This window comes from Chlorella variabilis, assembly GCF_000147415.1.
Source record: "Chlorella variabilis unplaced genomic scaffold CHLNCscaffold_15, whole genome shotgun sequence".
NCBI classification, from domain to species: Eukaryota; Viridiplantae; Chlorophyta; class Trebouxiophyceae; order Chlorellales; family Chlorellaceae; genus Chlorella; species Chlorella variabilis.
This window is the reverse complement of record NW_005435073.1, coordinates 677475-701577: the sequence shown is the minus strand read 5'-3', so window position 1 is coordinate 701577 and position 24103 is coordinate 677475. Positions and strand designations below refer to the sequence as shown.

General features: G+C 68.7%; 9 protein-coding genes across 9 annotated transcripts in view; 6 read left to right on the top strand and 3 right to left on the bottom strand.

Annotated features, from left to right (window-relative positions):
* Positions 1-1423: 1423 nt before the first annotated feature.
* CHLNCDRAFT_136114 (hypothetical protein) lies at positions 1424-2986 on the bottom strand (the record flags this gene model as incomplete). The annotated part of the gene is made up of 6 exons (XM_005845953.1): positions 1424-1483; positions 1788-1814; positions 1988-2116; positions 2387-2511; positions 2700-2799; positions 2972-2986. The coding sequence occupies 6 exons, from the start codon at positions 2984-2986 to the stop codon at positions 1424-1426; spliced, it is 456 nt and encodes a 151-aa protein (XP_005846015.1).
* A 482-nt stretch (positions 2987-3468) lies between these two features.
* Positions 3469-4713, top strand: CHLNCDRAFT_136113 (hypothetical protein; the record flags this gene model as incomplete). The annotated part of the gene is made up of 4 exons (XM_005846084.1): positions 3469-3591; positions 3747-4028; positions 4193-4231; positions 4429-4713. The coding sequence occupies 4 exons, from the start codon at positions 3469-3471 to the stop codon at positions 4711-4713; spliced, it is 729 nt and encodes a 242-aa protein (XP_005846146.1).
* A 421-nt stretch (positions 4714-5134) lies between these two features.
* On the bottom strand, positions 5135-6954 carry CHLNCDRAFT_25269 (hypothetical protein; the record flags this gene model as incomplete). Its single annotated transcript, XM_005845952.1, has 6 exons — positions 5135-5289; positions 5495-5615; positions 5785-5940; positions 6154-6355; positions 6545-6714; positions 6898-6954. The coding sequence occupies 6 exons, from the start codon at positions 6952-6954 to the stop codon at positions 5135-5137; spliced, it is 861 nt and encodes a 286-aa protein (XP_005846014.1).
* A 737-nt stretch (positions 6955-7691) lies between these two features.
* On the top strand, positions 7692-8871 carry CHLNCDRAFT_25191 (hypothetical protein; the record flags this gene model as incomplete). Its single annotated transcript, XM_005846083.1, has 4 exons — positions 7692-7769; positions 7907-8050; positions 8316-8482; positions 8721-8871. Coding segments are annotated over 4 exons (540 nt in total), but the record flags the coding sequence as incomplete, so codon positions are not given.
* A 643-nt stretch (positions 8872-9514) lies between these two features.
* Positions 9515-9813, top strand: CHLNCDRAFT_25319 (hypothetical protein; the record flags this gene model as incomplete). Its single annotated transcript, XM_005846082.1, has 2 exons — positions 9515-9581; positions 9710-9813. 2 exons carry the CDS (start codon positions 9515-9517, stop codon positions 9811-9813), a joined length of 171 nt encoding a protein of 56 aa, XP_005846144.1.
* A 972-nt stretch (positions 9814-10785) lies between these two features.
* Positions 10786-13463, top strand: CHLNCDRAFT_136109 (hypothetical protein; the record flags this gene model as incomplete). The annotated part of the gene is made up of 6 exons (XM_005846081.1): positions 10786-10978; positions 11135-11601; positions 11776-11869; positions 12112-12202; positions 12349-12454; positions 12786-13463. 6 exons carry the CDS (start codon positions 10786-10788, stop codon positions 13461-13463), a joined length of 1629 nt encoding a protein of 542 aa, XP_005846143.1.
* Positions 13464-14012: 549 nt separating this feature from the next.
* On the top strand, positions 14013-15890 carry CHLNCDRAFT_59724 (hypothetical protein). The gene is made up of 6 exons (XM_005846080.1): positions 14013-14038; positions 14128-14215; positions 14437-14579; positions 14753-14809; positions 15003-15134; positions 15377-15890. The coding sequence occupies exons 1-6, from the start codon at positions 14027-14029 to the stop codon at positions 15416-15418; spliced, it is 474 nt and encodes a 157-aa protein (XP_005846142.1). The 5' UTR covers positions 14013-14026; the 3' UTR covers positions 15419-15890.
* A 91-nt stretch (positions 15891-15981) lies between these two features.
* CHLNCDRAFT_36248 (hypothetical protein) lies at positions 15982-18102 on the bottom strand (the record flags this gene model as incomplete). The annotated part of the gene is made up of 6 exons (XM_005845951.1): positions 17745-18102; positions 17416-17621; positions 17029-17199; positions 16793-16889; positions 16471-16642; positions 15982-16299 (listed from the first exon to the last, which is right to left on the bottom strand). The coding sequence occupies exons 1-6, from the start codon at positions 18029-18031 to the stop codon at positions 15982-15984; spliced, it is 1251 nt and encodes a 416-aa protein (XP_005846013.1). The 5' UTR covers positions 18032-18102.
* Positions 18103-18457: 355 nt separating this feature from the next.
* CHLNCDRAFT_136106 (hypothetical protein) overlaps positions 18458-24103 on the top strand; it is a gene marked incomplete at both ends in the record, with an annotated part of 6400 nt that continues 754 nt past the window's right edge. The window contains 11 exons of the mRNA XM_005846079.1: positions 18458-18487; positions 18617-19072; positions 19258-19422; positions 19658-19796; positions 19975-20616; positions 20799-20902; positions 21123-21209; positions 21384-21560; positions 21815-21922; positions 22152-23024; positions 23242-23913. Of these exons, the coding sequence (XP_005846141.1) occupies positions 18458-18487; positions 18617-19072; positions 19258-19422; positions 19658-19796; positions 19975-20616; positions 20799-20902; positions 21123-21209; positions 21384-21560; positions 21815-21922; positions 22152-23024; positions 23242-23913 (3453 nt within the window). The remainder of the gene's footprint in view (positions 18488-18616; positions 19073-19257; positions 19423-19657; positions 19797-19974; positions 20617-20798; positions 20903-21122; positions 21210-21383; positions 21561-21814; positions 21923-22151; positions 23025-23241; positions 23914-24103) is intronic.

Sequence of the window (24103 nt, the reverse complement as noted above, 5' to 3'; positions counted from 1 at the left end):
TTGTGAGATGATGCAGGGGAAGCGTGGCATTAAGTTTCAGAGAGGGAATCTGTCGGGACCCAATGCGGCGTGAGGCGCACGCTGCGCCACCGCCAGCGGGGTAGACCGCCATGCCATACTGAGCCACCCGATCATCGGTTGGCGCATCTATTTCTCGTGCACATGGCTCCACAGTCCGTCCACTTCAATCAGCCACGCCCTGCGGCGCTGGCGGGGCCGCATTCCCCCAGGAACCGCGCCCTCAGGCGGCTTGCCGCTTCTGCTGCGCCATCCCGCCTCTCATCCACGCAAGCGCGGGTGCTGGAGCTGCGGCAGGGCGGCGCCGACCTGTACAGCACCGGCGCGGCGGCGCAGGAGCTGGCAGCTGCGGTGGCCGACCTGATCGCAAGCAACGCCTGTGCGAAGCCCGGCCCGGACAGCCTGTTGGATGGGCAGGGCACCTGGGAGGTGTTCCACGCCCCGCACATCGCCCGCCTGTCGGCGGCACTAAGGGCGCGGTTCCAGCCCATCCGCTACACGCTTCGTGGCGGGGAGCTGATCTCAAATGTGAGAGCGCTGCGGCGGCACTCCTAGCGTATGACTTGCACAGAGGCCTGCTGACTCTCTGCCAACAGCCACGACGGGAAGACACGCTGCCCATTGGCTGTCATGCATCCCCTTGACCTGCATCATCCCCGCCTGCCTGCCCTCCTGCGCTTCTCCACGCCCTGCAGGTGCGCTACCAACACCCGCTGCTAGGCGCCGGCTGGCTCAGCGCCAGCGGCACGCTGGCGGCGGCCGACGACGCCACCCTGCTTCTCAGCTTTGACCGGTTCTGGGTGGATTTTGGGGAGGATGCGCTGCGGCCTGAGCTGCCGCCGTCACCAAGTTCCCAAGACCCCAGCAGCAGCGCCGCCATCGAGAGCAGCGCACCAAGCGGCAGCGGCAGCGGCAGCAGTAATGGCGGCAGCAGCGGCGGCGGCAGCGGGCTGCAGGCGGCGATCGATGGCGTGGTGGGGGCGCTGGGGCGCGCCGCCTTCCTGCCCTCGCTGGCCCGCTTCCCAGTGCAGTACCTGGATGGCGGCGAGGCGGGGCTGGCGGTCTTCCGCTTCCCGCCGTTGGCCAGCAGCATCGCTGTGGCACGCGTGGGCGCTGGCGGCAGCAACGGAAGCGGCAGCAGCAACGATGCGGCAGCGGCAGCGGAAGAAGGCACGAGACGATCGCTAGCGTGACGAGGCAGGGCGCGGCAAGCAGCTAGCAAGATTTGCCGCCAGCCTCGCAGCACTTGGTTTCAGTTGCAGCATTGTTACATGTTCGAGCGACTGTGGCTACTATCAGCTTCAGTGCCTCATACAATTCCCTGATTCGTTAATGAAATTCTGGCAGGCAAAGTATAACGTGACCACCTCTCGATTGGGCATGGGACTGTCTAGCACCCCGCCCCTCAGTTCTTGGGCCCACTGTTCTGGCTGGGGCCGCAGCGCTCCACCATGGTATCATACAGCTGCAGGGGCAGGGGGTGCGGCGGTCAAGGCGCCAAACGAGCTTCCGAGCCTCTGGAGGCCGTTTACAGCCCCGCCATGCTCACCTGCTTGCCGTCCATGATAATTGGAAAGAAGTGAATCTGGACGCGGTGCGATTATCAAGGTGGGGAGGCCAGGGTATGGCAGGGTAAGCCACACGAAACAGGTGCAGGGGCGGGGGGCATGCCTGATGCAGGATTACAGGCTGTGGATAGCGGCGCAGGCGGCAGCCAGCACGCAGCTGTCAGCAGGCGCTGGCCCCGGCAGCTGCCCTCAAGCACACACCTGTCCCTCAGGCTTGGTCTGCGTCTCCTGCAGAACGTAAAGGGTGCAGGTGCAGGGAGTTGAGCCAGAGGGGCAGAGAGGCTCTTCGGCACCTGGCACAGCGTGCACAGCATTAGCAACGCACTGCCCATCGCAGCCGGCTGCCCTGCAGCACCTCTCGGCCCCGCCCACCCAGCTGCCTTCCCTACCACCCCTCCCACCTTGAAGTAGACCAGCACAGGGAAGCCGGGCCACCAGAACTCCCAGTTCACAAAGCTGCTGTACGCCCACCGGTTCTCGCCCCCCACAAACGCGTTGTCGCTCTTCTTGGCGCCGGGGCCGATCAGCACCTGGTGGCGGCACAGGAGGGAGTGTGTGTGTGAGGGTGTCAGTAGGGAGGCGGCCAGGATGCGACGGGCGGCGGGCGTGACTTGTGATGGCAAGGCGGCGTAGCAGGCAGTCAGGGCAGCACGATTACTCAGCCGGAGGCTGCACCTGTGCCTGGCTGCGCCACAGGCCCAGGCGCCAGAGGCACAACTTAGCAAACGCGGCAGGGGTGCCAGAGGCCCCCTGACCCAAGCCTGCCCAGCCCATGCCAGCCACCTCTAGCACCCACCCACCTCTAGCGCCTCCTCGTCAAACACGAAGCGCACGCGGTTGGCCTGGAAGGCCAGGAACGCGCCCAGCACGCCCGTCACGTAGCTCACCACATCCAGCTCCGCAAAGTGAGCCGCGGCAGCGGTGCCTGCGGGCGGCGGGCCGGCAGCGGGCAGCGGCGGCGGCGGCGGCGGCGGTCACTGGGAGGGCGCGGCACGCAGCCAGGTGAGGGGTGTGTGCATGATGATGGCAGCAAGCCGCTGGGCCCCTCGGCGGATGATGGTGCGTGGCAGCATGCGAGACACAGAGTGTGGCGCGCTGACGTCGCGTGCGCACCCAGCAGGACTGTGGGGATGGCAAAGCTGCTGCGCATGGTGACGGTCTCGTACTTGGGGGCCTTGGGCGCGGCCGCCTTGGACTTGGCAAAGCCAAACAGCTGCGGGCAGGCGAGCAAGCAGTGCTAGTGGGAGGGAGGCGGCAGTGCGGCGGAAGTGCGGCCGGCGCTCCAGCCGTTGCTACCACACCAGACTCACCGCCATCGGTGTGCATGTCCTGCTCACGCTAGGCCGAACCGCCAGGGCCGGTCGGGCTGGCAAAGGCGTGCCCACAAGCGCGCTCTGCATGTTTGCTGGGCGATGACGATTCCAGGGGCGCTGTCACTGAGCACAATTGATTGTGGATCGAGCAGCAGTCCGCGATTGGCGCCTTCACGCCTCCAAGTCTCTCATCGTCTCCGTCTGTACGTAGGTACTGCTGCTCATTTGAGAACGCCCTGCACGAGTCGGAGCAAGGCAATTGGAGGAGACCAGATTGCCTGGAGTCTCTTGGGAAACGCTGGTCGCTCTCAAGCAAGCTATAGGCGCCAAGCGCCCTCTGTTCCGTTGCGTTTTGAGACGCTCAACAGCAGCTGGGTGCCAATATCAAGCTCAGAGAAGAGATATTTCATCTCGGCTGCGGACAGTGGCTGCGCCTTGCCCCACAGCACGGGCAGGCGGGTGGTGGCGACGGCGGTTCAGGCGCAGGCGCAGCTAGTGGCTCGTGCTGCTCGCGGTGTGGACCCTTGGGCTGGCAGCATGCACACTCCACGACCCGTGAAACTGCGGCCATGATTACTGCTGAGGAGTTTGCTGCGGGGGCGCAGATGCTGGCGGCGGCCTGGGGGCGGTGCTTGGCGGGCGACACGCAGTGGTGCTGGCAGGCCTCGACGCACCCCTTTGCGGCATCTGTGGTGAGCCCTGGGTGGGGAGGAAGCCATGCCACATTGCCTGGAAATATATCATCCAAGAAGCGGGGAGGCATTGCCAGTATCGTGGAGTGCATCGCCTGCCAACTGCCGATCATGGCGTCTCCACGCAGGGCGGCGGCTACCTATCCTGCGTGCAGCGCACCGTGCTGCCGCCGCCGCTGCCGCCCGAGGCAGCACCGGCAGCAGCAGGAGCGCTGCCACCAACTGACCAGCCAAGCTCGGCCCAGCGCAAGGCTGGATCACCAGGCCCAGCCAGCACAAGCAGTGGGGATGTGGGGTTTGCAATTCAGGAGGAGGAGGAGGATCCAGCCAGCGTGGCAGGGAGCCCAGCCGGGTCCTCCTCGCCGCCGCAGCTCCTGACGCTCACCTGTCACGTCGCCTACCATCCCTCCTACCGAGTCCCTGTGCTATACTTTGAGGTGGGAGACAGCAGCCAGCCAGCCAGCTCCGGCAGGGAGCATAGCCGGAGCGGTGGGCGGGAAGCAACGCAAGTGCCACAACGTGCCTGCACCATGGCCTGCCTGCACCATGGCCTGCCCAGGCTCGCTCACCGCCTGGGCCGCACCGCCCTGGTGTGCTGCAGGCTGTGGGCCCGAATGGCGTGCCTCTGGGCCTGGGGGCTGTGCTCTCGGCCCTGCCTCAACTGCGGCAAGCGGCGGCCAGCGGCAAGCCACACACCGTTGTGACTCAGGAGGCAAGCTGCAGCAGATGCTTGGTGCCGCTGACATGTTGCTGCTGTGCCCAGTGCATTTGCTTGCAACAGATGGGTGGCTCTTCCCTGCACGCACGCCCCTTGCTTCTGCCCCTCTGCCTCTGCAGGAGCACCCGCTGCTGCGCAGGCCCTTCTACATGCTGCACCCCTGCCAGACTGAGGCAATCATGCAGCTGCTGACCAACCCAGAAGACGACTCGCAGTTGGATGGGGCGCCTGCCGCCGCTGCTGCTGGAAGTCGAGAGGCCACTGGCGCCACGGCGCTGCCACCGCAAGCTGCACCTGCCGCGCATGGGCGCATGCTGCGATACCTGCTGGCGTGGCTCAGTGTGGCCGGCCAGCCGCTGGGGCTGAGCCCGCCGGTGGAGCTGTGGCTGCAAGCTTCTTCCTAGCCGATTCAGTTGTACGTCTGATGGCCGTCATACATCCGAATCACACCAGCTGTGCTTGCCTGCTGACAGCTTTCAGCAGCAGTCCTTACAAAAGAGTCAGGGAAGCAATGGTCAAGCAAGTGCCGGGTGCATGGGACGTGGTGGGACAAGCAGTAACAGAGCAGGGAGGTTGGAACGTGGAGCAAAAGTGCAGAAGCAGAAAGCAACGGGCAGGTGGTGGTTAGCTGGGGAGGCGACGGGAAGAGGCTGGCGCAAGGGGAGCTCCATGAATGCATGACGCAGAAGCTCCCACCACCGCAAGATCACAGAAGGCGGCAGACAGCGGGCCAACGTCCAGAACAGCTCAGCCGCTGGGAGCTCCCAGCACCAGCGCTGGCACCGGGCCTCATCTCTGAGGCACAGCCAGGCAGCACCAGCAGCGTCACCGCATGGCGCCCGCCGACAGCACATCAATCATGTTGTACAGCTTCTGCTCAGCTCCCGCCTGGACCTGGCGGTGCAGGAAGAGGCAGGCATCCACCGTGCCCTCAGCATACACGTCCCGCCCGCACACATTGTGCTTGAACTCCAGAACGACTGCAGGGTTGGAGGGGACCAAGGAGGCGATGGTGGCGCGTGAGCGGGCGGCGACAGGCAGAGCAGTGTTGCTTCAGCAGTGCAGCAGAGGTTCAGCAGAGGCATGCCGGTTCGGGAACGGCACAGCAGAGAAGAGGAGCGGCAGCAGGCCTTTTGGCCGCGCAGCACTCCGAGCCACGGCCTGGGCCCTGCTGCGCGCTCTCACCGCTGCCGTCTGCGCTGGTGAGGGTGTAGGTGTGGAAGGCGTGGCCGCTGTCCACATGCTGCTCGGGCACGCCCATGCGCCCTATCTGCTCCTCCGGCTTCCGCACCTTCTCTATCTGCTCCTGCAGCGCGGGCGGGCGCGGCAGGGAGCCATGGAGCAGCAGCAGCAGCGGCAGCGAGAGCAGCGCGGGCTCGCTCCCCGATCCCCAACCACGCTGCAGCCCTCTACACGCCCCAGGCCCAGCCCCTCGCGACCACCGCCACACACACACACACACAGGCCCGGCCCACCTCTTCCAGGGGCAGCCCCATCTTGTTGAACGACTTGACCACGGCCTTGGCGGTGCCGCTGGTGTCCACCTTGGTGCGCTGGTGGCTCTCTGCCACCGCCAGGCTGTACCCGGAGAAGCAGCCGGGGAAGCGGTCCGCCATCATCTCCATCATCGTCTGCAGGCGGGCGGGTGGGTGGCAGAGGGTGTGTGCACTGGCTGAGGTGGGGGGCACGCCAGCAGCAGCGACCAGCGGCTCGCCGCTCCAGAGCACGCCACGTGTCGTGACCTGTTTGGCTGCATCCCCGCCGGTAGGCCAACCACCACCGCCGCCGCCTCTCCCCGCGCCGGCTGCGCCCCGCGCGCCGCCGCGCCCCGGCTGCCGCCCCACCTGGAACGCCACGATCTGCTTGCCCATGTTGGGCGCGATGACGGCGTAGCAGCCCGAGGCGGCCACGTCGGCCAGCAGCCTCTCCCTGTCGCCCCCGGTGGTGCCCATCACAAAGGGCAGCTGATTGGCGCAATAGAACTCAGCGTTTTCGTTGAGCACCGAGGGCAGGGTGTAGTCCACGACGATCAGGTCTGGGTACTTGCTGCGTGGAGCAGGAGGGAGGGGGTGAACGAGCTGGGAGGGAGGGCGAGGGATGGCGGCTGGAGCAGCGGCAGCCACCGCGCAGTGTGCCACGCTGCTTCGCAAGGCCTGCAGGACGGGAGCAGCAGGCGCGGCGACAATGCGCGGCGCGGCGGCGACAGGCGGCGGCGGCAGGCGTCGCGAGTCTCACCTGCGGATGCGCTCCAGGGCTGCCTGGCGCTCGGTGGGGCCCACCAGCTCCACAGGGATGCCGCTGATGCCCACGTTGCCCACCGCCACCGCCTCCGACTGGCCCGTCAGGCTGTAGGGCACCAGCGTGAGGCCTGCCCGCACCACCGCCTCTGCTGTGGAGTGGCCCATCTGTGAGGGCGGGCAAGGTGGCAGAGGAGGGCGGCAAGCGGGCAAGGTGGCGGCGACGGCGTTGACGGCCGTGGCGCTGGCTGGAACGGCCAGCCTGCCGCTGCTTAGGATGGCTCAGCCGGAGATCCCACCCTGCTGCATTGACAGGGCCCTGTGCAAGGGTGCTGCGCAGCCCAGACTCACCTTGCCCGTGCAGCTATTCACCATAATGGCGGGCCCGGCTGCTGCCCTGACCACCATGACGCGCCTTTGCCTTGGCAAGCACGCAGCTCCCCTGCCCCTGGCCGCCGGAGCTGCTGGCCGCACAGACAGAGAGGCCATGGCTTTGGAGGCGCCTCTGTCGCGGCTGGGGGTTGCTAGGATGGCTGACGGCAATCAGGCGCAATGCATGCAAACAGCGATGGCGGCATCGCTTGGCCTCAAGTCCTGCAGTCTGGGCCAGCTCGGACTGAGCAGAGTGGAGCAGTGGCGTTCACCACTTCCTTCTTGTTAAAATTGCTGCTTGGCTCGGCCGCAAAACAGAGTGCCCTCCCTGACAGGCGTGGGATCGCCTTCTTGATCGCCAGCTCTCTGCAGCAACTGCAGCCTGGGCCCAGCGCAGCAATGTCCTTCCTGGGTGGCAACGTCGCTGGCTTCGGCCAGCCGCGGCGAGACGACGTGGAGCGGGTGCGCGTTGCTTTGACTTGCACCTCCTCTGCCGCCTGGCCAGCCCTCGTCAACTGCTGCGTGTCCCGCAGAGGCAGCTGCCGAGGGGCCGCTGCATAGCCACGGCAGGCCCCGGTCCTTGCTGCACCGCCGCCGCCGCTCGCACACCCGCCAACCCACGCCCTCCCCTTGTCTTCATCCTGCAGCTGTTCACGGGCGACCCGTCGGTGCCGGTGAGCACAGCAGCGGGCGCGAGCGGCTACGCGGCGGCGGGCAGCGGCTCGCCGCGCGCCGGCGGCGAGGGCACCAGCCTGCCGACGCTGGGCTTTGGCGGCGGGCCGCAAAACACGCTGGATGAGCCGGTGTGGGAGACGGCCAAGCGCGACCTGCGCCGCATCTGCAAAAACCTGGTGCGCGAGGGCACGGCCTGCGCTGGGCTGGCCCCCTGCCCTCCGCGCTGTTTGACAACCGTGGCCTACCACCTGCCGCTCGAGGGCCGCCGCCACCGCCGCTGCCACCTTTGTTTTGCCGTCCCCGCCGCCCGCAGGTGATGGTGGTGTTCCCCTTCAAGGACCGCAGCCAGCAGTCGGCGGCGCTGCGCAACTGGGACCTGTGGGGCCCCATGATCTTCACGCTGGGCCTGGCCACCACGCTGTCCCTGGGCGCGCAGACCGCCTCCAAGACCTTCTCGGTGGGGGCCTGGGTGGCACGTGGGCGCATGCCATGCACACATGCGTGCTGCGGGAAGGGCGGCGGCAGCTCGGTGCCGGCGGGGGCTGGCGTGGGGGTGCTGATGTTCAGCCTGGCAGTGGCTGTCGCCGGGCTGGGTGCGCACCGCAGCAAGTTCCGGCGCTTCGATGGCCAGCCTTTTGCGGGCCTCCCGAGTCGGCCCTTGCCCGCGGCGCCCCGCTGAGCCTTGGCCCGCCCCCTCCCTGTGCCCTGCCGCCGCCCTGCAGTTAGTGTTTGCGCTGGTGTCCATGGGCGCCATTGTGCTGACGGTGAACGTGGTGCTGCTGGGCGGCACCATCGGCTTCTTCCAGTCGCTCTGCCTGCTGGGCTACTGCCTGTTCCCCATGGACGTCGCCGCCATCGTGTGCGTCACAGTCAAAATCATGCTGGTCAGGTGCGGGCCGTGCAGGGCTGGGCTGGTGGGCAGGGTGCTGCGGGCGGCTACGAGAGGGGAAGGCTACGAGAGGTGTTGCTGGTTGGTGCCGGGCGCCGCCCAGTGTGGGGTCGGTGGCTTGTCATGCTACGGGCATCTGGAACTGCGGCTTGGCTGCTTTCCATGTGCAGAAGCTGCGGTCGGCCAGGGCATGCGGCTGATGGGCTTGCTGGCTGCTCCTTGCCCGCCTGCACTGCAGGTGGATTGTGGTGCCCGTGATGATTGTGTGGGCGTCCTGGGCCAGCATACCCTTTGTGGGCGGCGCCGTGCCAGCCAACCGGCGGGCGCTGGCCGTCTTCCCGCTGGTGCTGCTCTACACCGCGGTTGGCTGGCTTGCGCTCATCACCTAGCGCCCAGGCGCACCTGTAGGGAGGTGCCAGGCCGGCGCTCCTCGCTGCTGCTGTTCGATTGCTTCGCTACGTCTTTTGTTTTGCTTGCTTGCGAGCTTGCGCGGTGCAGCCCTCCGCCACGCTTCTCCTGCTTCTTCCTCTCCCGTTCTCCTCCTTTTTTCTTGGCTTTCTGCTGCACACTCACCCCTTTTTTGTGCTGTAAATTATTCCCCCGCTCAGCGGAAGCCTTTGTGCTCGGCATGTTGACATGCAATGTTGGCGGCGGCAGGTTGGACCGCCAAGGGCACCGTCACAACGCCACATTGGTACAACTGCATGCAAGCACGAATTGGGTGCCTGCCAGACAGTCTCCATCGCCCTTCTGACCGGCTGAGCTGGCTGCCCATCTGGATTTGTCTTCTTCATGGGCAGTCTGAGCCACTCTACTGCTGCTCGCTCCATCGCCAATCCGTCAATTCCCTGCAACCGCCTTGGTCATCAGCAAATGGCGTCTTGCGTGCAGTGCAGGCCGGTGGTGGCGGCAGCGGCTAGGCCTGCTGCCCGGCGCGGCCCCCCTGGCAGCAGCGCCTGCATTGGAGGCAGCAGCATGCTACGGGCCCCGCTGCGGGTGTCCTCGCGGCCTGCGGCACGGCGAGTCGCCGTCATGGGCCTGTTTGGCCTGGGCGTGCCCGAGCTGGCGGTCATTGCGGGCGTGACGGCGCTTATCTTTGGTGCGCAGGGTGTCGCGTCGGTGCTGGAGGTCTGGGACCAACGAGCGGGTGGTGGTGGCCCGCCGTCACCAACTGCACCGCCGCGCCCTCATTTCCCACTATCGCTCCCATTCTGGCGACTGGCGCAGGGCCCAGCAAGCTGCCGGAGCTTGGAAAGGGCCTTGGCAAGACCGTGAGGAACTTCCAGTCCGCAGCAAAGGTGGGGGCGTGGGGCAGCGCGGCGCTGGCATGAAAGCCGCAGCCTGTCAGCATCGACGGAAGGATGGATGGTCATCGGCTGGCTTGCACTGGCCTGAAACATTGCCTGCTGACCTGCCCGCCTGGGTACAGTGGTGCTGCGGCATGCAAGCATCAGCATCATTGCCTCCAGCTGCTGCCATTGGTGCCCATCCTTTGCCTCTGCTCTGCTGCTGCTCGTTTTGCTCAGCGCGACGCTGCTGCCGCCTGCCTGCTCGCTGCAGGAGTTTGAGAAGGAGCTTAAGGAGGCTGCTGCTGACGATGAGGAGCCCAAGAAGGTTGCAGACAAGAAAGACGAGGCTGCCCCCAAGGCTTGAGCAGCGGCGAGGATAACAAAGGCAGCCGGCAGCGGTGCAGGCTTTTTTCATTCCGCCTCCCTTTTTCTCGCTGTGCGCGTGGCCGCTTGTCGCATGCAGATGCAGCCACGGCAAAGTTTTGACCTTCTCTTCTCAGTGCTCCTTGCCATCGCCGCTGCCCCACCCAGCTTGATACGTCGAGGCCACAGGGCCTTTGAAAACATGACTTGTTAGCCGCCAGCTGCTGTAAGCTTGATGTGGCCAGGTGTGACCGGTTTGATGCAGCTGGGAGTTCCATCCAGGCCTCTGGAAGAAGCGTCAGTGCGCTGAGCCGCGCTGTGCGGCGACGCTGACTTGGCATGCCCTTGCCACACACATGCATACCCCCTGCATGCGTGCTGCCTGTGTTGCGTTTGCTTCTGCAGTGGCATTTCCGCCGGCAAGGGCGGTAAGGAACCCAATTTCGCACGGACCCATCCTGTGTAAAGTTTTTGGCACCCCCTCTTGGTCCTTTACTAACTCCAATGGAGCCCATTCTGGTCTTGCAAGCCCCTTCGCTTGCGGGTGGGCAGCCCCCCCCCCCCCCTTTGGTCCCCCAGCACCAGCAGCAGCAGCAGCAAACCCGGGCCCCCCGCAGGAACAAGGCCGGGGCTGGCGAGGAGGAGTATGTGATGGAAGGCGAGCTGCCCAGCATCGACGACCTGGAGGTGGCGGCGGCGGCGGCAGGTGTGGCGCCCGTGCCTGCCGTGCTGGCGGAGATGGGCTACTTTGAGCTAGGGCTGCAGCCAGCGGCAGCAGCTGAGGTGCCACAGGACAGCTTGTCAGACGACTCGGGTGATGAGGCCGAGAGCAGCTCGGATGAAGGTGGGCGCACCACCCCTGTGCTAGCCGCTGCTGTGCCAGGATGCCTGGGCTGCACACACCTGCCTGCCTTCTCTACTCAGCCGAGGCCAGCACCTGCCTTGTGCTGCTGTGCTGACGGCTGGGTTCGCTTCCGCCGCCCTGCTGCCTGGCCATCAGATCCTGACGCCAGCCACGAGAGCGCGGCGGGAATCGTGCGCCTGCTGCTGCGGCCGCTGGGCGGCGGCCAGGATGGGGTCTCGGTGCGGCTGCTGCTCGTGGGGGGCGGCCCGCGGGGCACGGCTGCGGCGGCGGGCATGGAGGTGGAGGAGGTCGCCGACGACAGCGGCTTCTCCAGCAGCGCCAGCAGCGGCAGCAGCAGCGACGACGAGGCGTCCTCGGCCTCTGCCGACGAGCCGCTGGACGTCATCCAGAACTACTCCGAGCTGCGGCAGATGATCGACGACATGGACGCTGACGTGGACGCTGACGAGGACGGCGGCGGCGGCGCCGCCGCCGCGCACCGCGCCGAGCGCGAGCTGCTGGGCTCGCTGCCGCTGCCGGCCCTGGCGGGCGTGCAGGTTTCGGCGGACGAGGCGGTGCAGGCTGCGGGCATTGTGCTGTCGATGCTGGAGGGGATGGTGGTGGTCAAGGCAAGCTGGCGGCCTGCTGACCTGGCTGTGGCGCCTGGGAGCAGCGACACGAGGCAGGGGGGCAGTGGAGGTGGCAGAGGGGTTGATGCTGCATGCCCAGCACTGTGGGGCGCCCCCATGCCCGCGGTGCAAGCCGGCAGTGCTGCTGCCGCCTCCTGCCTTCTGCAGGCGCAGGCGGGCAGCCGCGCGCTGAACGAGGGGTGTGTGCTGGTGCTGGAGGACCGCAGCCCCATTGGATGCGTGGAGGAGATCTTTGGGCCAGGTGCGGCGGGCGTGGCGTGGCATTGCCAGTGGCGCTGCCGGGCCGGGCGTGCATGCCGCCTGGGGCGGCTGCATTCGCTGCCCTTGCAACGTGCTGCACTGCTGCTGCCTCGTCTAGTCTGGCAGCGGCAGCACCTGCGCTCACCCTGGTGTGTCTGCAGCAGTATTTGGCTGGGCCTCCTGCCCGCAATTGACTGCTTGCGAGCGCCTGCCTGCCTGCCTGCCTTGCCTGCCACCGTGCAGTCGTGAGCCCGCTGTATGCGCTGCGGTATGGTGGCGCGGAGCCCATGCCCGCCGCCCTGCAGCCTGGTGCAACAGTGTACAGCGTGGATAGGTGGGTGGGAGGGGCGAGGCATTGTTCTTCTTCTTCTGCTGCAGCTGCTGCTGCTTCCTCCTCCAGTGGTGCTGCTGCTGCTGCTCAGGAGGCAAATCCCTGACCTCTTTTTGCTGGCCGCACCCGGCTCTCTGGGCTGCCTGCAGGCTGGCCGACTTTGTGCTGCCGGAGCAGCTGCGGGTGCAAGGCTACGATGCTGCGGCAGAGGAGGAGGAGGCGGACTTGGAGGCGCAGTTTTCGGACGACGAGGCGGTGAGTGCGGCAGGGAGGGGGCGCCCAGTCAGCAGGCCAGGTCTCGGTTCTGCCATCCCAGCAAGGTGCTGGGTGGGGCCCAGGACCAGGCAGCAGCTGGCTCTGTTGCCCAGCCATCCAGCAGGCCGCCATGCTGCTGCTGCGAGGGGCCTGCAGCCAGCCCCTGGGGTGCAGAGCCGGCCGCAAAGCGGACTCGGATGCAGCAGGGCTGTGCAGCGGGCGTGCACTCACGTGTGCCCCCTTCTCTGCGTGCCGGCATGGTGCTACCATCACACATGCACTCCAACCATGTGTGCCCGCCCGCCTTCCGCCGTGCCCTGCCTGCTTGCAGGAGGCCAGGCACCGGCGCAAGCTGGAGGCAAAGCGCAAGCAGCAGCCAGAGGGACTGGTGCAGGGCGGCAGGGGCCCCAAGCAGGCCCAGGGCGGGCGGGGAAGAGGCGGGCGCGGCGGCGGCAGGGGTGGGCGCGGTGGCGGCGGCAGGGGGTCTGGCCAGCATCCCAGCATGGGTGGCCCCAAGCCCATGCAGCCGTCGCCACAGCAGCAGCAGCCCGGCTCTGCACCTGCGGCAGTGGCGTATTACCACCCGCACCAGCAGATGCCGCCTGCGGGCAGGGTTTTCAGCGGGCAGCTGCCGCGGCCGTCGCCGCCCGCCGCCTTCCAGGTGCAGGCAGCTGCGGCGCAGTTCAACGGCATGTCGCTACAGCAGCAGCAGCAGCAGGGCATGTACATGCAACCGCCGCCACCGGGCAGCTGGGCTGGAGCTGGCAGCGGCGGCGGGTATTACGGCGGCGGCCAGCCGGCGCCGCCCCGCATGACGGGGCAGGTGCTGCGGCCGCAGTACGCGGTACCGCCGCAGCAGCGCCCGCCCGGCACCGGCGCCATCATGCAGCCGCAGTATGCGGGCCAGGCGCCTGGGATGCAGGCACCTCAGCAGGCGCAGCAGGCGCAGCAGGCGCAGCACCAGCTGTTCACGCCTCAGTTCCGGCCGCCGCCGCCTCCGCAGCTGTAGCAGCGCACCCGTTGAATGTGTGTCTGCCCCGTCCTGCAGCGTGATCTGCTTGTTTCTATCATGGCTTTGAATGCGGGTCCTGCGCCCGTAACGAATGTGCTGTTGGGGATGGTGGGCCACAGCTGCGCCAAGTGCCGGTGGCAGGGCAGAGGCCGCTGGGCGAGAGGCCAATGCAGATCCTGATGGATGGCACACGGCACAGCAGGCGGCAGGCACTTCTGGAATCAAGTGAAAAATGTAGAAAAGCAAAGGTGTTGCCCTGGCTACGCATTCAAACCCTGGCGGCACGTGGCGCGGCGGCGGCAGTGGTCCCTGACTTCCTGCACACGCTGTGCAGCGGGCTGTCATGCTGCAACGTACTCTTGAATAGATATCGGAGGACACAGGGAGTGCCCCTGGGCGACTGGCGGGGTTTTGCGGTGGTGCGGCAGGGCGCAATACACGTGGAGTACGGCCAGGGTCTGGACTCAAACTGGACGCAGGAGGGAGGGGACTGCACACCCTGCTCTCCAAACGCCCTGCTCTCCAGACAGGAACACGTGAAGGGAACAGGGGTGGACAGGATGACAGAGAAGGTGGTTTTCTGGGGCTCGGCGGGCTCTGCTCGGGCGTGCGGCCTGCTCTTCGTCCCGCCCGCACCCACACCTCTCCATCCCCGCTGCAGGTCAAGCTGCTCAGCTCCGACACCCAGCACTTTGAGGTGGACGCGGAGGTAGCCAAGCAGAGCGTCACCATTCTAAACACCATCGAGGGTGAGGGCGGGGGGACGGTTGAGCGCCGCTGATCGCGCGCTGAGCCGCCTGGGGACTCTCCTCGACTGCAGTTACTTGGCCCGGCCAAACTCCCGCCTTCTGGCCTGCCCAGCCTGGTGGAACGACGCTGGGGTTGTCCCCCGCGCGCCGGCCACCCGGCCCCGGCTTGCGCTCGGCCGCCCCATTTTCGCCGCCATCGGCGCCGCCCGCCCACCCCGCAGAGATTGGCAGCGACGAGGTCATCCCCGTCCCCAATGTCAACTCTAAGATCCTGTCCAAGGTGATCGAGTACTGCAGCTTCCACGTAGCGGCCGAGAAGAAGGACGAGCACGGCAAGACGGGCAAGACCGAGGATGAGATCAAGGTGGGGAGGAGCCTCGGCCAGCGCGTTGCCGCCCCTGCGCCGCATGCTGCCAGCTATTTCGAGGCCTGCCATCTCCGCCGGGGCCAGGCCCGTGCGCAGCTGTGCATGCGCGCCTCTCGCCGCATTCATTGGAAGTTGGATGGACATGGGGTGGCGCGCTGTGCAACCCGCAGGCGTTTGACGCCGAGTTCACAAAGGTCGACCAGGGGGTGCTGTTTGAGCTGATCCTGGTGAGCGAAGGCAGGGGGAGGGCGCCGGCGCCGCGCTGCAAGGCACCAGCCAAGGTTGCGTTCCGCGGCCTGCCACGCAATGCAACAGGAGCTGCTGCTCCTCGAGCGCCGGCATCCACCCTAGCTGCGCTCCCACCCCACCCCCCCATGCTCCCCATGCTTCCCTGCCCCACCCCCTGCCTCCTCCCCCCAGGCCGCCAACTACCTCAACATCAAGTCGCTGCTGGACCTGACCTGCCTCACGGTCGCCAACATGATCAAGGGCAAGACGCCTGAGGAGATCCGCAAGACCTTCAACATCGAGAACGACTTCACGCCAGAGGAGGTGCGGCGGGGCTGTGGGCGGGGCTGCCGCATTGTGCTGGCCTGGGCTGCCGGAATGTGGGTGCTGGGCTGTGGGCGCCGGCGGGGTTGCGTGGTGTGGCAGGACGGGTGCTGGGCTGCGGAGGGGCGCAAGCTGGGGTGGGGTTGGGAGGCGGGGCCAGCGCGAGCGAGACGCTTTGCTGGGGCTGCTGCCCCATCCGCACCCTGCCCCACCGCTCCCTCCCGAACCGTGCTGTGCTGCAGGAGGAAGAGGTGCGCCGCGAGAACCAGTGGGCATTCGAGTAGGCGCACCAGCCTGCAGCCAACACGCTGCGAGCGCCCGCTGCGCCGCCGCCGCTCGGCCGGGCAGCTGGCGCGGGGGCCTAGCTCCCCTGCCCGCCTGCCTGGGCGCTGCGCCCTGGGTGCCTTGGTTGTAGGTGACAGCTGCGGCAGCGGCGCTCGCTCGCTCGCTCAATTGTTTGCTGGAACGCACGCCCCCAGCGCCTGTAGTAGATTCTTGCATGTATACTCCCCACTCACCTCGTCCTTTCCTCCTCCGCTTGTTTGTCGCTGCTCCTGCATACCCCCTCCCCGCCCTCTTGCCTGCTTTTCAACGGACTGCGGCCACTTCGTTCAGCTCTTCAACCCACAGCACCACTTGACATATGAAGCATCTTGTGCATGGGGCCGGGCAGCCCCGCCGCCTGCCTGCCCCACAGACCCTCTGCTGCTTTTTTTGAAAGTTATGCGCGGCCTTCTCTGTGAGAAAATTCGTCACAAAAAGATTGCCAGCGCCACAGAAACAAAAGATTTTGCGCACAGCGAAAAGGCCGGACGCGGGAGCAGCGCCGGACGGGCAGGGTTGAGGCTCAGGCCTGCACCGCCGCCACCTGCTTGCCCGCTGGCTCGCCTGCGGCTGGTGCTCCTGCTGGCGCGGCTGCTGCTGCTGCTGTGGGTGGCCCAAGCGGCGCCAGGGGCCACTCCTCGCTTGCAAACGTGTCCACGCCGTTGATGCGGATGGCATCAGCAAAAACCTCCACAATGCCGTAGCACTCGCGCCCCGGCGGCGTCTCCAGCACCGCCTTGCACACGCGGTGGCGGATGCCTGCCTCGTCTGCGGCAAAGCCGTCGGCGTGGGCGTGCCCCGCCAGCGTGCCCACCACGGTACCAGGGTACCGCTGCAGCACCTGACCGGCGCGGCGGTGCACAGGAACAGGGGATGAGCGGGCGCTTGCCATCAAGAGCAATTCACTCATTGGTGCTGCTGGCAGCAGCACCAGCACAAACATGGGGCAGAAGCAGGTGGTGTGTACCGCCCTTTGGTACCACCCCATCCAATACAAGGAAGGGGCCCTCACCTGAAGCACCTCGTCGTAGTTCCACAGCAGGCAAGCCCCCGGGCAGGTGGCGGGGTGGAAGCAGAGGTGGCAGGCCACGATGGCACGCTCCCCCGCCGCCGCCGCGCTCTCCAGCTCCCCCCGCAGCCACGCCAGCTGCTCGGCGCTCGCGCCGCCGCCAAACTTGACAAACCTGCAGCCGAGGGGGCGCGGGAGAGGGAAGGGGGAGGGGGAGTCTGTCGGTACATGCCATACGAGTACTCAGATTCAAGCAGGGATGACACGCTGGCAACAAAGTGAAAGCAGGGCGAGTGGGATGGCAGGGCACAGGAGCAGGCCGCACCTGCGGTCCACGCCTTCCAGCCCGTTGGCGCTGTTCTTGTCCTCATTTGGGTTGTGCTTGCTCAGCAGCCGCTGCGCCTGCTCGTGGCCCGGGTGGCCTGCTCGCAGGCGGGCCCGGGATTGGATGTTTGCAGCGAGAAGGCGGATCCCGCACTTGGTGCGGCAAGCGGCAGTGGCTGCTGCCAGAACCAGCATTGCCAACATGCACAGGCAGCAAAGTGAACAGGCGCAGCCCACCTGGGGGCCAGCCAAGGATGGAGACATCATATCCGTCCATCATGATGAAGCGGAAGCCTGGCGCGGGGTGGAAAGTGTAGTACGAGTGTGGCACCACGCCCCGCTGCAGCGCACTGATGCCCAGCCGCCGGTTCAGCTCCTCGCGGGAGTGCTGGTACAGCTCGTGGTTGCCTGGTGGCGGGCAGGGGCGGGGAGGGCAGGTGGGCAGGCACGGGTGGGCAGGGCAGGTGAGCAGGGCAGGACGCCAGGTCAGCGAGGGGGCGCGCCACCCGCGGATGGAGCGACTGCCAGTGAGGCATGGTGTTGCTGCGATTGGCGCCACCATTCCCCCACTCTTTTCCAAACAAGCAAACACAAGTTGTCCAAAAAAGAGGGGGGTGGTCGCACCTAGCAGGTGCAGCGTGGGGCGGCCCAGGCGGTCGAAGTGCTGCAGCGCCACACGCAGCGCCTTCTCCGAGTGGTGCAGCTCGGTGTCGGCACACACGCCCAGCCGGCTGTTGTGGAAGTCGATGAGGTCGCCCAGGTGGAGGCAGAAGGCGACGCCGGCGGCGCTCATCGCGTCCACCGCCGCGTCCAGCTGGCACAGCGCGTACCTGCGGGCTGGCAGGGGCGATGCTCGGAGCCGCCACGACGCTGGGTGCTGGCCTCCAAGCAGCCCTGGCACATCAGCGCCGCTGCCTTCATGGTCCCAGCGTCGCAAAAGCAAAAGGCGGTACCTGTAGTATCGCGGCGTGCCGTGGAAGGAGGCGCCGTCGTCCATGTCGGCATGCTGCACATCGCTGAGTAGCCCAAACTTGAACAGAGGCTGCCTCTGCTCCTCAGACGGTGCGTCCTCGTCCAATGGGGAGGGCCCCTCGCTGAGCGCCGCCGCCGAGGCGCGGGCGCCGGGCGAGGCCTGCTTCAGCGCCGCTGCCGCCACAGTCATGGGCCTGTGGGCTGGCTTGGGGCTGCGGCACGGGTGCTGAGCGCGTGCAACGGCCGCCAGGGGCGCTGCACTGGGCATACAGGGCCGCACTGGGCAGCAGCCGGGCAGTGGGCACGGCGGGGCGCAGAGAGCTGCGGTGGTGGTGGTCGTTCGTCTACAGGGCTGCAATTGTCCCACAATCGGTCAAAGAGTCAAGCCGACGGTAGTGGAGCGCAGCGCGCCAGCTAGGCACTCTTTTCTACCGAGCAGCGCGCATGAGATGGGAATGTAGAGCACTGAAATCAACGTCGCTGAGGGGCCTGGGGACTTGAGACTTCCTCCCTAATGGCCATCTGATCGTGGTCCCTACAGACTTGTCTTTGATCGCTGAAGCTCTGTGGCGGTGTTCGTCGATCGTGGCAGGCGTCAGCCGCCCCGGCGGAACCCCCAGCCGGTCGACTTGCGGCCACAACCCTGCTGCGAGGCGCCCAGGGAGGCAGGCACGCTGCCTGACAGCGAGGAGTGATGCTGCAGGGACGGCAGGGCGAGGGCCAGGTGCGCCTGCTGCAGCTGCTTGCGCGCTCGGCCCCGCCCCCGTCACCCTGCAGCGGTTGCGCTGGTTCCCTCGTTCCGCCCCCGGCTCAGCCTGTGATGCTGGCACCACCTGTGTCCCTGGCCCTGCAGGAGAGTGCCAGCAGCAGCGGCGGCTGGGGCATTGCTGCTGACGTCTTCCACCAGCGCTACCAGGCGGGCGTGAGCCACACGGCGGGCGCCTGGCAGCCGCTGCCGCACGTCTCGCTGGCGCTCGACCCCGCAGCCGCCGCCGCCGCCGGCAGCGGCAGCGGCACCTTCCCGCGCTCCCACCCCGCCACCCTGGCTCGGCCCGCGGGCAGCGCGGCACCGCCGCGGCCGCCCATCACCGCCGCGCCGCCGCAGCTGGAGCCGTGGCTGCTGGCGGCGGGGGCGTATGGCGAGGCGGCGTCCTGGCAGCAGCCCACGGCACGCTCCACACGCGCCCGCATGCTGTTCCAGTACAAGCCGTACAGCCAGCAGGAGCCTCTGGGCCTGGAGGAGGGCGAGGTGGCGGCGGTGGTGGAGGCCGTGTTTGGGAAGATGGGCGGCGGGCCGGCGGCGTTCCAGGTGGGCACACAGACGCCGCGAGGTGGCGGGGCAGAGCACTGCGTCGCAGCGGCGGCTCCGGATGCCGTCACCGCGTGCCCGACTGCCTGACTGCCCGTGTTCTGCTTGGCACGTGCCTGCCAGCGCTCCTTTCCTCGGCCCCACCCCGGTTTGCACCACGCACCCCCCGGCCCCCGCCCACGCAGGATGCCGGCGCGCTGTGGGGCAGCGGGGCTGGGGCGCAGTTTGCGCTGGCCGGCGCCGCCAGCACGGGCGAGGTGGCGGCGGTCATCCTGGTGAAACTGGTGATGGATATGTATGTGGCGGCGGGGCCGCGCGCCGCCTTCCCCCTCGCCCTGCTGCTGCTCCAGGTGGGGAGCGGGGAGGGGAGTTGGGTGGGGAGAGGAGGGGCAGGGAGCGTGCAAGGCAGGACAGCAGTTTTCTTGTCCATTTTTGTGCCCTGCCCAGCTCACACATGTGCCGAACCCTGTGCCGAACCCTGTGCCTATGCTGCTCTCTGCCTTGCCCTGCCACCCAACCCTTCATTGGCCCACCCTGAATGACTCCCCCGTCCCCTGCCCTGCACGCCTGGCGCCGCGCCTGCAGCGCCCCGTGGTGGGCGGCGAGGCGGCGGCGCAGGCCCGCGCCTTTGACCTGCTGTACAATCTGTCTGTGCATGGGGAGCTGCTGTACGATGCGGCGGCGGAGGCGGTACCGGAGGATGCCCCCGCGCTGGCCGACGCGGGTGGGTGGGTGGGCGGGTGGGTCTTGTGGTCGGGCTGCCTGGCCAGGCATGCCGGCGCGTGGGTGGGTGGGTGGAAACAGGCGGCATGGCGTGGGGCAGCGGGTATCGTGATGCCTCTGTGTTCGCTCGCAGCTGCCTCGCCCCGCCTGATGGTCCGTCGCCCGTGCACCTGCCGCAGTGGCGGAGCTGGGCGGCGGCGGCGGCGACGGCGGCGCGTCTGCCAACTGGAAAGCCACGGTGACCTCCGCCTTCCGCGCCACCCTGGCCGCCACTCTCAAGGCCGCATCGGCGCCGCACGCCGCCAACCCCCGCAGCTCGCTCGACGGGCGCAGCCACCGCTGCAGCGTGGACGGCCGGGGCGGGCGCGGCGGCGGTGCCAGCGGCGGCGGCGGCGCGGAGTGGCCGCCGCTGCTGGGCGTGCGGCCCGCGGCGCGCTGCGCCCGCGCCGAGCGCTTCCAGCAGTGGCTGCGCCTGCTGCTGTTCCAGCTGCTGGCCGCCCTGGCCGGCTGCGGCGGCGCGTCGGAGGGTGCCTGGGTGGCGGCGCTGTCCTGCCTGCTGCACCTCACCACCTATGATGGCCGCGTGGTGCGGGCATATATAGAGGAGCTGCCGCTGTCGGTGGTGGCGGCCCTGCTGGAGCAGTCGCACCGCCACCTGTGGAGCGAGCAGCTGCACGCCTGGCTGGTGGGCCTGGCAGCCAACCTGCTGTACTCCCACAGCGATGCTGGCGAGGCAGGCATGCGGCGCAGCATCAAGGCAGCCAGCCTCAGCGACTCGCTGCGCAGCGGCGGCGGCGGCGGCGGAGGAGCAGCAGGAGGAGGTGCGGGGGCCTGGCCCGGCAGTTGTTAGCCGCTTGGTTGCCTTGAGTTGCTTGCTGCGATTGGAGCCATGAAGTATGGCAGGCAGCAGCGCAGCAGCTGCTGCTTGTTATGCAGCGTCTGTGCCGCCGCCCCGCTCGCGTGAGCGCCCCCGCTGCATCTGCCCGCCCCTTGTGCCCTGCAGGAGGCTCCCTGGGCGGCTGCGGCTGCGGCGGCCCGGACCCCGCCTGGTGGGCTGGCTCCCAGCTGGATCCCGAGCGGCTGGCTTCGTTTGGAGGCATGCGGCAGGTGAGGCGGGCCCCTGCCTGCCTGCCTGCCTGCCTGCCTGTTCGTCGCTGGCTGGCTCGCGGCCGCAGGCTGGGAGCCGCCGTGGCGCTGACGTGGCAGGCCTCTTGGTCGTGCTGTCATCCCTGCTGGCTGGCTGCCTGGACGTTTGCTGGTGCTGATCCCCAGCATGCATCCCTGCTTGCCCGCCGTCTTCCCGCTGCCCCGCCGCTGCCCGGCGCAGGTGCTGCGCTGCTACCGGGAGGCCCCCACCGCCGAGGCGCGGCGCAGCATGTTTGCTGTGATGTACGATTACGTGGTGTCGGGGCAGGTGGGCGGGCAGGGCTGGGGCTGGCGGCGTGTGTGTGTGTGTTGTGTGTGCTGTGTGCTGACGGTATGCCTCGGCTGGGGTGTTGCGGCAGCCTGGGCAACCATGTGTTTGGCAGCAGCCGGGTGTGTGAAGTCCCGCCTCACCCCGCGCCGCCGGCGCGCTCCCGCCGCACAGAGGCCCGCGGGCCGGGACGGCTGGGCGCCGGTGCTGCTCCACCAGGCGCACAGCTCCGAGGCGCTGGCACTGGGAGCCGCCCTGCTGCGCATGAACGCCGCGGAGGCGCTGCACCCTCTGTTCCTGGCGGGCGTGTCAGGCACCATGCAGCCGCTGGCGGGCGCCGTCAGCATGCAGGTGCGGCTGGCGGGGTGGGGCTGGCAGCTGGCGGTGCGGCGGGGCAGGCCTGGTGCATGCGGGGCTGCTGGCTGGGGGGCTGGGCCCCAGGGCTGGAGCCTGGGGGAAAGCAGAATTGCAGCAGAATCGCAGCAGCATACACGCCGCCCACCCGCCACCCGCCACGCGCCACCCGCCGCCCGCCACCCCTCGCCCGCCGCATATTGGGCCTCCCTCCCTCCACGCCTCCCTGCCCGCCCGCTGTTTTCCCACAGATGGCGGCGCTGCAGGCGTCCAACCCTGGGCGCGTGGTGTCTGTGCCGGGCGCCATGGTGGGCGAGTGCCTGGAGTGCCTGGAGGAGATTGCCGCCAGCGACGCGCAGGTGGGCCGGGAGGCCTGCCTGGCTGGGGGCCCTGCCTGGCTGCGCATGAATACACGCACAAGTCATGGCTGGAGGGGGGATTAGCCCACTCTGCTGTACCACAAATGCCTGCTGGCACACGCCGTCTGCTGAGCTGGCCGCCGCGAATCTTCCGCCGGCGGACCGCGGACCCCCCCGCCTCCCCACCGCTCCTGCTCCCCCGCCGCCTCGCCGACGCCTGCCCCCGCAGGTGCCTGCCGCGCTTCACGACGCTGTGAAGCACACCCTGGAGGCGGTGACGGCGCCAGAGGCGGCCCCGCCCGGCGGCCCCGCCGGCGCCGCCGCCGCCGCCGTGTGGGGCTGTTTAGGCGACTGCATGCGCGACCCCAGCGAACTCGGCAGCCGGGCGGGGCGCGGCTGGCTGCTGCAGCTGCTGGTGGCTGCCGCTGAGCACGAGCTGGCCCGCGGCAGCAGCCCGCAGGCGGCCGAGCAGCCGCAGGGGCCGCGGCAGGACGGGGCGCCGGCGCCGGCGCCGGCGCAGCAGCAGCAGCAGCAGCCGCCGCTGGCGCTGCTCCCAGAGGTCTCCTCCCACGGCGGCTGCCAGCTGCAGCCGGGGCGGCGCGGCATGCGGGGCCAGGAGGCGCTGCGGGAGCTGCTCATGCGCGCGCTGGCCACCACCCCTGACAGCCGCGCAGCAGACTGCTTCATGGCCGCGGTTGGCTCCCTGCTGGCACATGTGCGCCTGCGCTGCGCCGCCGCCGCCTGGGACGCCGAAGACGGCTGGAGCGCCGGCAACGGCGCCGGCGCCGCCAACGGCGCCGCCAACGGCGGCGGGGCCGGCGGGAGCGCCGGCACGCCCGCCGCGGCCGCGGCCGCGGCCGCCGCCGCTCAGGGCAGCGGCCTGCGGCCCGTGGGCTCTGCGCCGCGCCTGGCGGCGGCGGCGCCGCCGGGCGCCGGCAGCGCGCAGAGGCAGGCGCAGCGGCTGGCGGCGGCGGGGGCGTCCCGTGACAGCCTGCTGGCCGATGGGGAGGCGCCTGGTGCCATCAGGGCGGACCCCTCTGACAGCGCCTCCCTCAAGAGCGCCAACAGCTCGCCCTTTGAAGCCAACGGCGGCGGCTGGCGGGTGAGCGAGCGGCTGGCCGCCTGCCGGCGCAGGCGCTCGCCGGCTGGCTGTGTTCAGTGCACCGGGCCGGTGTGGTGGCTGTTGTGTGTGTTGGGGCTGGGGAGCGTGCCACTCTGCCGGGGCGCCAGCCGGGCAGCATTCCCCTAGCCTGTCCCTTTGGCTGCGCTCAGGCTGCCTGCATGGCCTGCCTGCCTGCCTGCTCCTCCCTGCTTGGCAGTCGCTCAACTGTTCCGAGGCTGTGGTGTCCACCCTCTCCCTGGCTGTGGAGTGGCTGCTCCAAGCCCCCCAGGAGGCGCGCCAGGGAGCCATGCTGCAGGCAGCCCAGCTGCTCCTGGCATTCACCCTCGCCACCCCCGGCCCGCGCGGCGCCGGCGCCGGCAGCGGCGGCAGCAACGGCGCGCCGGCGGCGGCCGACGACGCTGCTGCTGCGGCTGCGGCGGCGGATGGCGCTTACCCGCCCGGCACGCCGCTGGTGTCACCGGCTGCCTCGCGCCCAGGGAACCACCACCGCTTGTCCATTCAGACCCCAGCACCGCTGCAGCTGCCGGCCTCTCCCGGCAGCAGCCCCGCGGTGGGAGGCCCGGCAGGCCTGCTGACGCCCTCTGGCCTGGCGCACCGCCCCGTCTCTCCCAGCCTGGCAGCCCTGCAGGCGGCAGCGGCGGCAGCTTCCGGCCACGCGCGTCCCTCCACGCCTCGGGCCGCTAGCCTGGAGAGCCTGCATGATGCAGGCACGGTGACGGCGGCAGATGTGGCGGGGGCGGGGGCGGCGCCGCAGGCTGGCGAGGGCGGCGGCGGCGAGGAGCAGCTGGAGGCGGCGGCGGCGGCGGCGGGGCAGGCCAGCGCCACCATGCTGTGGAGCTTCCTTAATGGCCTGGCCCTGGTGCCGCAGGTGGGCCCTTGTGTTAGCGGTGGCTGCGCTGGACTCTTGAGTTTGGCGTCGGGGCACGTGTGGCTGCTGGTGCCCTCCTCCCTCTGCACCCTCTCTCCCCCACCCTCCTCAGTACTGGGCCCCTCCCCGCCGCCCTCCCCCCTGCCCCCTCCACCGCAGGAGCTGCTGCGCCTCATGCCTCCGCTGCTGC